Source organism: Microcebus murinus, chromosome 21 (assembly GCF_040939455.1).
Source record: "Microcebus murinus isolate Inina chromosome 21, M.murinus_Inina_mat1.0, whole genome shotgun sequence".
Lineage (NCBI taxonomy): Eukaryota > Metazoa > Chordata > Mammalia > Primates > Cheirogaleidae > Microcebus > Microcebus murinus.
This window is the reverse complement of record NC_134124.1, coordinates 2,559,307-2,572,580: the sequence shown is the minus strand read 5'-3', so window position 1 is coordinate 2,572,580 and position 13,274 is coordinate 2,559,307. Positions and strand designations below refer to the sequence as shown.

Sequence of the window (13,274 nt, the reverse complement as noted above, 5' to 3'; positions counted from 1 at the left end):
ATTTAAAGGATTGAAACAGCTGCTGCAGATTCATACTGATGGTTAGAAATTTACAGAGTTTATAATGCTGTTTTGAGAACATATAAAAGATTTTTCCTGTGGCCTTGGGAAACTCATTGTTACTGGCATTTGTCATCTGATTACTCCTCTCAAGAGAACAGTAAATTGGTAATTTGTTCATTCTTTAAACAACATGATCTTTAGAGTTAGACTTAAGTTCAGATCTCTAATTCATGTTTGTGCCTTAGAACTGTGGTCCCCAACCCCTTCCTTCCAAGTGTTTCCTGACCGAGCAAGCCGGCAGCGCACCTCTCCTGGTCGCAGGCATGGAGAGCAGCCTGGGCAGGACTGCCTCCTCGCCTCGGCCCTGCGCGTGTGGAGTCGGGGTTCACTTTGCAGGGGCCTCAACTCCACGGCTGGCATTGATGGGCAGGGACAGGTGCACTCAGAGGTTGAGTCCTTCCCCGACCAGGAACCATTCTGTCCCGCAGAAGCGTGAAAGCTGAGTGCTGCCTGGCCCTGGTCAAGTGCACCCAGGTCATTTGCCGGGTGAGAAAATGGGGCTCCACCCCAAGGCTGTGGAGACAGTCCTGCCCATCCCCTGGCGAGAGAAAATATGCAGACAGGTTACCCACAAGGCAGGTGGTGAGGACAAGGACAGATGAGTGAACGTGCTACATGCTGAGGACTAAAGTTACAGGCTCTTGATTTACGTTTGAGTAATAACAGTTTCTGTGTGCCAGTACCAAGAATATCCTTCCACTCAACTTTTGTCTCAGTGGTAATGAATTCAGCCTAATCACATGGATCTGATCATAAGGCCCGTCACTGAAACAAAACCTGAATGATCTTAACTTTGAAAAAGCTTTCTGAGGCCATGCGTGGTGGCTCATGCCTGTAATCCTAGCACTCTGGGAGATGGGAGGATTGCTCAAGGTCAGGAGTTCGAAACCAGCCTGAGCAAGAGTGAGACCTCGTCTGTACTAAAAATAGAAAGAAATTAGCTGGACAACTAAAAATGTATAGAAAATATTAGCCAGGCATGGTGGTGCATGCCTGTAGTCCCAGCTACTTGGGAGGCTGAGACAGAAGGATTGCTTAAGCCCAGGAGTTTGAGGTTGCCGTGAGCTATGCTGACGCCATGGCACTCTAGCCTGGGCAATAAAGTGAGACGAGACTCTGTCTTCAAAAAAAAAAAAAAAAAATTAAAGTAAATAAATTAAATAAAAAGCCATTTGACTTTTACAGGAGATCCAAGGTCCTACTTTTTAAATGTGGGGTTCCCCCCTCTGTCCCACCTGAGTGTGACATTGAGTCTTCATTGCTTTTAGAAAATCCTGCTGTTTTCATGAGCCAGAAAATTAGATTCGCTTCTACTCACATTCCATTGGCAAGGACTAGTCTCATGGTCTCCACCTGGTTGTCAGGTGGCTGGGAAACATAGCCTGGATGTGTTCACAGGAGGAGAACAGAGAGATGGCTGAGCACTAGCAACCTCTTACACAATCCGTTAATGCAGTGAATGACTTTACCATGAGATAGTTTTAATACACTTTTGGATTTGATTAGATAACATTTTATTTAGGAGTTTAGCATCCATGTTGATAAGAGAAACTGGCCTGTTTTTTCTTTATCTGTACATACAGTGCATATTCCACATTTCAAAATTAAGTAACCTTAAGTCAAGCAGTGTTTTCTCTTTTTTTCTATTTTCTGAAGCAGCTCATTTAAGGTAGAGATTGCTCCATGGAAGTTGGTAGAATACATTTGTAAAATTTGGGTCTGAGACTTTACGGGAAGAGATTCTAAAATCATTTCAGTTTCTTAATGGGTTTTCACATTTTCAGTCATTTTTGTGCCAATTTTGGCAATTTTTATTTTCTAGAAATGTATTCATTTCATCGGTATTTTCACATGTATTATCATATCATTATTTATATTACTCCTTTTTAAGTTCTTAAGTGTCTGTTCAGCCTCCCTAGAGCCCTGGGCTGAGGACCAGTACTGGTCCATGGCCTGTTAGGAACAAGGCCACTCAGCAAGAGGAGGTGAGCAGTGGTGAATGAACTTCACCTGTATTTACAGCCGCTCCCCATCGCCTGTATCACCACATAAGCTCCACCTCCTGTCAGATCAGCAGTAGATTCTCATAGAAGCAGGAACCCTACTGTAAACTGCACGTGGGAGGGATCTAGGTTACATGCTCCCAGTGAAAATCTAATGCCTGATGATCTGAGGCGGTGATGCTAGTGCTGGGAAGTGGCTGAAAATACAGATTATCATTAGCAGAGAGGTTCGACTGCACAATAAATGTAATGCGCTTGAATCATCCTGAAACCATCCCCCAGCCCCCACCCCCATCTGTGAAAAAACTGTCTTTAATGAAACAACCTGTCCCTGGTGCCAAAAAGGTTGAGGACTGCTGCCATAGAACAAGCGACTTAACCCTGTTAAGTGATTTAAGAAAGACTATGTAAAGTGTCCATGTTCTAGACAAGTAATCTTTCAATAATACTCTGTTAGTTTATGTGAATTGATGTATCTCAGTATCATGGTACATTTTGTATATAAATAAACTGCTCACCTGAAAAATTACATTTTAAAAATTATTCCCAATCTCTAAAGTATAAGAAAGATAAAAATTTTAAAACCTTTGAAAAATATAAAGTTCCTCAAGCTGTGTATAGTTCGGTAATTAAAATTTTTTGGTGCTTGAAATATTTGTATTTAGGGAAATTAGTCCAAAGATTCTAACTACTCTTTAGAGTAGTGGGATCATAAACACTTATTATGATATTTTTTTTTCCTGAGACAGAGTCTCACTTTGTTGCCCAGGCTAGAGTGAGTGCTGTGGCGTCAGCCTAGCTTGCAGCAACCTCAAACTCCTCCTGGGCTCAAGCAATCCTCCTGCCTCAGCCTCCCGAGTAGCTGGGACTACAGGCATGCGCCACCATGCCTGGCTAATTTTTTCTATATATATTAGTCGGCCAATTAATTTCTTTGTATTTATAGGAGAGACAGGGTCTCGCTCTTGCTCAGGCTGGTTTTGAACTCCTGACCTCAAGCAATCCGCCCGCCTCGGCCTCCCAGAGAGCTAGGATTACAGGTGTGAGCCACCACACCCAGCCTACAATATTTTTAAATCTGTGAAGCAAATACTAAAAATCTAGTATAAATTCCTCCAGATCTAATTAATGTGTGCTTCTTTTTGTCTTTCTTAAGGCATCAGCTTCTGGTGATGTGAGCTGTGTGGATGAAATTCTAAAAGTAAGTTTTTTTTTAATCATTTCAATTCTTTAAAAATTATGATCGTCTGCCATTCTCATACCCACCCTTCCATCTGTATTTCACAAAGGATCTGAAGCAACATATTGTGTATAACTTGATTGTGTCCGTCATAAATAATTGACTCTGTTCTGTTTATGCTTAGATTCTGAATCACGTGGTTTGTTTACTTTACTATTTGCCTTCAAAGAGTTGGAGGGTTTTTGATTTTAAGTGACACAAATCCCAGTCTTAAGAGTTTGTCTTGAAAAGAGGTAGAAACTAAATATAGCTGCACTTTCTCAGGCTTATCAGTTAATAATTAGAAGTGCTAAAAAAAATTTCAGTATTTAGAATGAAAACACCTTGCTTTGTAATTTGTGTGTACATACTACTCAAATACTACTACAGTAATAGACCTCCTATGGAGTGCTACATATTTTGGATGTTTAATGGAATATGTTTAAAATTAACACATAACCAAAAAGTACATTCCTCTATTGGAAAAAGTCCAGTAAATTATTGAGTACTGAGGACTGCTTTCTGTTTAGTAGAGAAAACTGTTAGTTACATATTCCTTGTACTACTTTGAATTTTTTGTGAGCCTCCTGAATTTGGTCTATACTCGGATTTCCTTGCATATTCTCTTGAAAGACTACCTGCCTTGGCTGCTCCAACTGTGTTCTCACCCATTCCTTCCTTTAGCCCACTCTAATCTCCCTTTTGCCTCCACCATTTTGCTGAATCTGTTCTCTAAGGTCATTGTCTTCCCCTCACTCAGGGACTTCATTTGGCTTCTTATTTTCTTGACTCCGCTGTTAATAGTCTTGTATTTTTTTCCTTCTAGAAAAATTCTTTTTTCCTTGGCTGTTATGCTTCATTGTTTTTATTTCCTATCCACCTTTCTTGGCTTTCTTTCTCTGCCTTTTTGGAGCCTTTGTGTCTTCTTTCTTAAGTATGGGCACATTCTTCTAGCATCCTCTTTTCTTTCTGCTCTGACTTGCCTTTCCACCCTTCTTGGCTTAAAAAGATACCTGTTCAGTCTCCTCTCCTGCTTTGGCCTCCTTTGTGTTTTGGTTTAAGTCTCTTAATTGTTTGTTTTTGTTTTTTTTTAAGCTGAATTTCCATTTAGATTTCTCTTTGCTTCAAATTCAGTAGGTCTGAAGTCATACTTCTCAGACTTCCTTCCATCAGTAATGCCACCATTCTCCCATGCTTGTAAGTGTGGAATCCTAATTATCTCTGACTTCTTTCTCCCATATTCTATTTAATCACAGAGCTGGATGTAGACTTTGAAATTTTGGGGGGAAGATATGTATTTCATTCTTTTCATTTCTGCCACCTGGAGCTTGAATCATTAGAACACAGTATCCTCACTGTGCCTCTCTGCCTCCAAAATCTCCCTGCTTATTTGTCTTCTGCATTGCTGCCAGATTCTTTACTTCAGTCCTTGGTCTTCATAAATTTTTTTCTTCGAGATTTTCAGTGGCTCCCTAAAGACTCATAGACAGAATACTGTCCAAAGTTGACATTCTTGACCTTCCACAGACCAGTCCTAACATTTTCCATTACTGATGGACTGCTTTTGTCAAATTTATTCCCCTAAGCCATATACTTCACCTCCTTAAAGTAAACTTTATTGGAATGGGTTTCCCCTTCTCTTTCAGTTATATATACATTCTATTTTTTCTTATTTATTTATGAATGATACTTACATCTGTTGCCCAGGCTGCAGTGCAGTGGTGCAGTTATAGCTCACTGCAACCTCAAATTCCTGTAGTGCCTCAGCCTCTGGAATAGCTAAGAGTGCAGGTGCATGCTACCATGTGTGGCTAATTTTTTGATTTTTTTTGTGGAGATAGGGTCTCACCTTTTGCCCAGGTTGGTCTCCAACTCCTGGCCTCAAATCCTCTTGCCCCGCCTTCCAATGCGTTGGGATTATAGGAATGAGCCGCTGTACCCCACCTCTGTTTTTTCTTAGAATCCCAATGAAATCCTTTTTTTCCCTGTATCAGAGTATCAGGCCACAGGGATGACTAGTTCCTTTGAATCTCACATAGCGTTCATTTTTGTAGTTGCCGTGTATATAAAAGGTTTAAGGGAACATATATCTTTTCCCCTGAATCTTAAACAGTGTATGAAATTTTAGTACCTGGAAGATTTTCTTACATTTAATTATCTCTTTGATGTTACTGACATCTACATTTTGTATATACAGGGGCTTGGCACATGGCCTTGAGTTAGTAGGTGCTTAGTCATTTAATGATAGTTGGAAAATTAAATAGATTTTCAATTGAGAGTATTTTGATATTTGAGATAGAAAATACCAGTGCTAAAAACCTGAGGTATATGAGTTTTTGTTTCACTTTCCACAGTATGTAGAGAACTTCCGGTCTGCATTCCCCTCATGTTTTCTTCATGTTTGTTAGTCGTACTGTTTGTTAGTCATCATGAACTTAAATTTTTAACCTAAAAGTACATTTATTGAAAGAAGTCATTTGCGAGTTGAAGGTGTGCTAATTGAGCACCTCTATGTGTCAAGTACTGTGGATACAGTGATAATAATGTTGTGCTTTTAAGCTGACATTCTAGAACAGGGTATAAGAAATAGTCACCTATATAGTATTAGGAGGCTAAATGCTATTAAAATTAAAGCATTGTAAGAGGTAAAGACCAATTTTGTGCAGATGACTGTTTTAAGAGGCTCAACTAGTAGAGACTGTATTAAATGTCCTTGTTTCTTTCTCCTTCTGTCTATTGCCCAAAGATAGTTATAAACATTTACTAGGACATAGACTATAATTTGTATGAACTTAACAAAATACTATGGACATCATTTCATATCAGTAGTTAAATTTCTCATTTTAATGTCTGCTGCTTGTTCCATTATATAGGTGTCTGATAATTTATTTAATCAGTACTGTGTTGTTGGTGTCAACCGAAGTAACTTCGACCATTCCTTCTAGAAGGATTGTTCTTTCCTTGACTGTTATGCTTCATTGTTTTTATCTCCCATCTACCTTTCTTGCTTCTCTTTCTCTGCCCCTTTGGAAACTTTGTGTCTTCTCTTCTATCTTAAGTATAGTTAAGTTCTTCAAGCTATGTATGGGAACTTAACTCAAGCTACACATAGCTTGAGGAACTTCACTATACTTATGAATCAAAAAAAAAAGATATTTATTTGGGAATAGAGTACTGCAATGGGAATATCTGTGCCATAGTAAACTATGTGCATATTCAGGAGTTAAATGAAGAGAAAGGTTTTTAAAGGAAAAATGAGGAGGACTACATAAATGTTATTGAAATAATTATCCTTGGCTGCAAAGATTAGTAATTAGGGTGATGCCAGTCCAAGGTTGGACAGTTGCTGGGCAGATGTCCTTGCAGAAGTATGTTTTTGTGTAATGTTTCAGTGGCCTTTGTACAAGGTTGTAGATTTTGTAGAGTCTTTTTTGTTTATCAGACTTACGAGCATGAGAACCTTCTCTACATGGCCTTTCCCAGCTCTATATGTCGGGGTTTTTTTTTTTCTTTAAACATTAGTGACTCTATTCTGATTCTGACAACTTTCCCATTGAATACCTAGGTCATTTCCATTTTTAAAGTGTGAGCCCCTTAAATGTGTATCATTACAAAGCTGTGTGGGTGTAGCTATAGGATAAATTCCTGGGCATTATACCACCTTTAATTTATGTATTTTCTCAATCCTACCTGGTGGCTTACTTTTGTTTCTTTTTTTTCCGCTGCCTGGAATCATCTGTATGATGGCTTACTTTGAACTAAATGCCAGAAATAAAATTCTCCCTCCTTATTCTGATACTGCTCTCTCTAGCTCCTCTAACATACACATTGTAATCTTACCTAAACCTCACTTGGACATATTTGACATATGATTAGACAGAAGGCATTGAATGAAATCAGACTTAGGGCCTTGCCTGTCTGTCTTCCTTTGCATGTGCTCTTGAAATATCTCTTCTGACTTTTTCACCTGACGAAATTTTCCTATTAGTGCATGGCCAGACTTCATAGGATGGAATTTTGTGTCCATTATTTACTAAGTATGTGACCTTGAATAAATAACTTAACCTTTGCTTCATTTTTATCCTAAACAGAGTTAGAATAATGATGGCATGTACCTCATAATGTCATTGTGAGTACTAAGTGAATAACAAACATGTAAAACACTTGGCAGTGTCTGGCCCAAAGAAGGTATACAGCACATGCCAGCCGTGTTCCTCGTCATTGTTCCCTGCTCTCACTCCCACAGCAGAGCTCCTCCTTAGTAGTGTCTTGTTATGTGCCTTATATTTGATTACAGGCTGATTTCTGTAATTATTCACAGGTCTCATCCTAACTATAAACTCCTTAAAGCCAGGAGTGTTTATTTATTTTCCTATTACCTACCCCATAGTGCCTGGCACACAGTTGTGCTTAATTAATATTTAATAACTAAATATGTAGAATTTTGGAGGAGCGATCATGAAACCAGTATTTATAAATACACATCTGGTTTTAGCTGTGTAATTTTTATCCTTGACCTGGTTGAAAACAAACTGTAATAATTACATTTCAGGAGATGACGCATTCATGGCCTCCCCCTCTAACGGCTATTCATACACCATGCAAAACAGAACCTTCCAAATTTCCTTTTCCAACTAAGGTAAGTAAATAAAATGTGTCTTTGATACTATAAGAAAATTCTAATAACATTCTAAATGGCTTGACTAAAATCTTATGAATTTAAAATTGTCTTGCCATTCCCAGTGTAGTGGGAGAGAGACAATAAATGAATAAGTAGATAAGTTCTGTAATGACATTTGCTATGAAGATAATTAAATAGGGTAAGGGAATTGAGAACATCTTGGATGGAGAGGTACTCAAGAAAGCTTTGAAGGCATTATGGGGGAGAGACTTACAAGACATGGATGTTTATTACCAACTATTACGGTATTCTGGGCTAGAGGTGGTGAGGGCCTCTCACACCACTGCTTGAAGAACCCCTTTCCACTAGCACATAGCAATCATACTGTGTCCTGTGGAAAGAAGTTCCTCAGACAACAGTTCCAAGCTCATCTAAAATCAGCCTTGATTTTTTAAAAAACATTAATTATTACTTATACAAATAATATAAAAATACATTCTGCTTGTGAAAGTTTGATCAGACCCCTAATAATAGCCTTTCCCCAGTTCTGCCTGCTCCATCTCACCAGAGCTCCATTCATATGTACTTTACAAGTCTCTCTATATGCATTTGTGTACTGATGTATGTGATCATCACATATAAGCATTTTCTCATTTATTTCTCCACACATGTCTGTTCTGTATCTCTAATCAGTCAGCCATAGGTCTTGGAGACCTTTACATGTTATCACATAGAAGTATTTCATTTCTTTTAAACTGCATCCATAGTATAAATGTACCCTATATATTTAGCCATTTCTCTTTGATATGGAAGTTGTTACCAAGTTATTTCTATAAACTTTTCTTTAGTGAGTGTCTTTGTTCATGCCTTCTTGTGTGCATATGATTTTCTTTAGGGTAAAAAGCAAAAAATAGAATTGCTGAGTATTGAGAGTATATATTTAATATATATTCTGACTACTGGAACAGTTAGATTATGAGATTTGCGCCAGCTAGTACTCCTGCTGGCATTACGTATTATTTCTGCATGCACACCACCATTTGATATCATTAAACAGCAACCTTTCGAGTGAAGAATGGCATTCCATTTCCTGGATTACTAGTGAAGTTCACTATCATTACACATTCGTCACCTGTATAATTTTTGTATGGATGAATTTGGCTATTCATGCTGCCCTACCCTACCCCATAGTTGGGGTTGCATCTTTTACCTAATGAGTTTTTGAGGGCTTTTTTTGTTTTGCTTTGTGTTGTTTTGTTTGCAGTCTAGATTCTAATAATTTCTTATACATGCTTGTTTTTTAAGTTTAATGGTTTAGAAGATTTTAATTTTGTCCTTCTCTTTCTTTGTATTTCTTGCTTTTTAATGTCTTGTTAAAGAAGACTTTTCTTTCTCCAGAATCATAGACGTACCCTCTTATTTTTCTTTTTCTTATTTTTGAGACAAAGGCCTGCTCTGTCACCCTGATTAGAGTACAATGGTGTCATCTTAGCTCACTGCAACCTCAGACTCCTGGGCTCAAGCGATCCTCCTGCCTCAGCCTCCCAAGTAACTGTGACTACAGGCACACACTATCAGGCCTGGCTAATTTTTCTAATTTTTGTAGAGATGGGGTCTTGCTCTTACAGAGGTGAACTCTTGGCCTCAAATGATCCTCTTCCCTCAGCCTCCCAGAGTGCTAGGAATACAGGCATGAGCCACCACACCTGGGCTTGTTTTTCTTTTAATGTGGTTTTAGTTTTTTTTTTTTTAATGTTAATTTTTTTTTAATGATATGAGGTAGAGATTTAACTTTTGTCTGTATGTGTGCCATATCACTGTTACTATTTAAATCAACTTTGTTTACATACACAAATACACCTGTATTTAATGTACAGTTAATAGTTTTGATAGATTTATATACTTGTGTAACCACCACCCTAAACAATTATTAAAGCACTTTCATGACCCCCAGATTCCTTCTCTGTTTTTTTTAGTCCTCTTGGCTTCCATTACTGTCCCCGTGCAGTTACTGACCTATTTTATGTTACTATAAATAAGTTTTACTTTTACTAGAATTTCAAGTAGATGAAATCCATTCATTGTGTACTTCTTTTGTATGTTTGCCTTCTTTTGCTCAGCATATGCTTTTGGAATTCTTCCATATTCTTGAATGTATCAGTAGTTCTTTTTTATTCCCAATTAGTATTCTATCATATGGAAATACCAAAATTTGTGTATCCATTCACTTAAAGATGAACATTTGGGTTGTTTCTAGATATGGCTGTTAACAAAAAAAAGCCTCTATAAAAGTTCATTTATGTCTTTGTATGGACTTAGGTTTTCTTTTATCTTGGGTAAATACTGGGTCATATGGTAAAAAGTAGAGTTGCTAGGTCATACAATAAGTGCATGTTAAATTTGTAATAAACTGAAAACTGTTTTCCAAAGTGGTTGTACCACATGCTCCTTCCTCCCCTCAACCTCATTCCCCCAGCAGTGTGTAATAGTTCCGGTTGTTCTGCATCCTTGCCTACATTTGGTGGTGTTAGTTCCATCTTACTGAGTATGTAGAGGTATAAGTTGAGCATCCCTAATCCAAAAGTCTGAAACCTGAACTATTCTAAAATTTGAAATGCTGACATGATGCCACAAATGGAAAATTCCTGACCCCTCATGTAATGGGTTGCAGTTAAAACTTTGTTTCATACACAAAATTATTAAAAATATTATGTAAAATTAATTACCTTCAGGCTATATGTTTAGACTTGAGTACCTTTCCCAAGATACCTCATTTAAAAAAATATATGTATATATTCATATATATGTATATGTATGTATGCAGATATTTCAAAATCCAAAATTTGAAACACTTCTGGTCCCAAGCATTTTAGATAAGGGATATTCAACCCATATTTTGTTTTGGTTTTAATTGGTATTTTCCTGAATATGACTGATGATGTTGAACTTCTTTTCCTGTGCTTATTGGCCATCCATGTGTCTTCTTTTTAAAGTGTCAGTTCAGAGTTTGCCTTTTTTTTTTTTTTTTTTTGGTCGAGGTGGGAGGAGCTTGTTTGACAGGTTTTTCTTCTCTTATGATGTATTTACTTGGTTTTGGTATCAGGCTGGTGCAGTCTCTTAAAAGGAGCAGGGAAGTATTTCCTTCATCTCTATTTTCTGAAATAGGTTGCTGAATAGTTGTATTAATTCTTCCTTGAATGTCTGTTAGAATTCACTAGTGAAGCTGTCTGGGCCTGTAGTGTTCTTTATTGGTAGATTCTCCCCACCCCCAGCCAATATTAAGGGGGTACAAATGTTTTTGGTACATGGATTGCTTTTGTAATGCTTAGTATTCGCCATACCCATTAGGTAGGTTTCTGCCCCTCCCCCATGGAAGTTTTTTGATTATAAAATTAAATTCAGGCCGGGCGTGGTGGCTCACGCCTGTAATCCTAGCACTTTGGGAGGCCGAGATGGGCGGATTGCTCAAGGTCAGGAGTTCGAAACCAGCCTGACCGAGACCCCGTCTCTACCAAAAGTTGAAAGAAATTAATTGACCAACTTAAAATATATATACAAAAAATTAGCCGGGCATGGTGGCGCATGCCTGTAGTCCCAGCTACTCGGGAGGCTGAGGCAGGAGGATTGCTTGAGCCCAGGAGTTTGAGGTTGCTGTGAGCCAGGCTGACGCCACGGCACTCACTCTAGCCTGGGCAACAAAGTGAGACTCTGTCTCAAAAAAAATAAATAAATAAAAAATAAAATTAAATTCAATTTCATTAATAGCTAGAGAGCTATTCAGATTTTTTATTTCTTCTTGTGGTAATTTGTTTATTTCATATTAGTAGTCAAATTTATGAGCATAGAGTTATTTATAATATATACTTAATATTTTAATGCCTGTAGGATCTCTAGTAAAGTCTTTTTTCCCCTGATATTGATGATTTGTGTTTTCTCTTTTTTTTCTTCCTTATTCAGTCTCACTAGAGGTTTATCAGTTGTATTGATCATTCCCAAGAACCATCTTTTGTTTTTCTTTTCCTGTTTTCTATTTCTTTGATTTTTGCTTTTATTATGATTATTTTCTTCTTTCTACTTATTTTGAGTTTCATTTGCTATTCTAATTACTGCTTCCTTTTTTTCTCGCTTGGTCACCCAGGCTGGAATACAGTGGTACAATCATAGCTCAAAATAACCTTGAACTCCTGGGCTCAAGCTAGCCTCCTGCCCAGCCTCCCAAATAACTAGGACTATAGGCCCATGCCACTACACCCAGCTAACTTTTAAATTTTTTGTAGAGATAGGGTCTCCCTAACTTGCAGAGGCTCTTCTTAAACTCCAGGCCTCATGTGTTCCTCCCACCTCGGCCTCCCAAAGTTCTAGGATTACAGGCATGTGCTAACGTGCCTAGCTCTTCTAACCTTTTAAGATGGAAGCTTAGATCTTTGATTATAAATGTTTCATGTGTTCCAATATAAATATTTAAGGCTATCATTTTCACTCCAAGCCCTCCTTTAGATATATCCCACAAATTTTGATATGTTCTGTTTTTATTATATTCAGTACAAAGGATTTTCTAATTTCCTATGTGACTTCTTTGATTCATGGGTTATTTAGAACCGCAGGCCCCGGTCCCTGGGCCGTGGTGTTGTGCCAGTCTGAGGCCTGTTAGGGACTGGGCTGTAAGGCAGGAGGGGAGTGGTGGGGGTGGAGGAGCAAAGCTTTATCTGTATTTATAGACACTCCCAATCATTTGCATCACCACCTGAGCTTCCCTCCCCCTCACCCCCGTTGGTGGAAAAATTGTGTTCTGTGAAACTGGTCCCTTGTGCCAAAAAGCTTGGAGAGCACTGATTTAGAAATATGTGGTTTCATTTTCAAATATTTGAGAATTTTCCAGATACTATTTTCTTATTGAATTCTAATGTATTTATATTCGTTTTTTTTTCTTTCTCTTTTTTTTCCTTTTTTAATTTTTTCCAGCATATTATGGGGGTACAAATGTTAAGGTTACATATATTTCCCTTGCCCCCCTCCCCCCTGTATTTGTATTCTTGCCAGAGAATATATACTGTATAATTTCAGTCTTTTTAAATTTGTTGAAATTTGTTTTACAGCTTTGTATATGATGTCTCTTGGTAACTATTTCGTGTTCACTAGACACAGTATGTTCTATATATCTCATATCAACTGGGTTGAGAGTGGTTAAGTCATCTCACTTTGTCATCCTAAGTGCAGTGGCATCATCATAGCTCACTGCAACCTCCCACTCCTGGGCTCAAGCAATCCTCTTGCCTCAGCCTTACTAGTAGTTGGGACTACAGGTACATGCCACCATGCCCAGCTAATTTTTCTATTTTTAGTAGAGACAGGGTCTTGCTCTTGCTCA

At 38.1% G+C, this 13,274-nt stretch overlaps 1 protein-coding gene across 3 annotated transcripts in view; it reads left to right on the top strand.

Moving 5' to 3' along the window:
* The window catches only part of AFF4 (ALF transcription elongation factor 4), a 62,530-nt gene that overhangs the window by 17,785 nt on the left and 31,471 nt on the right, over positions 1–13,274 (top strand). For 2 of the 3 annotated variants that reach the window (XM_012762143.3, XM_012762140.3), the window contains 2 exons: positions 3,223–3,267; positions 7,838–7,924. In XM_012762143.3, the coding sequence (XP_012617597.2) occupies positions 3,223–3,267; positions 7,838–7,924 (132 nt within the window). The remainder of the gene's footprint in view (positions 1–3,222; positions 3,268–7,837; positions 7,925–13,274) is intronic. The other variant, XM_075996033.1, reaches the window with a different exon arrangement.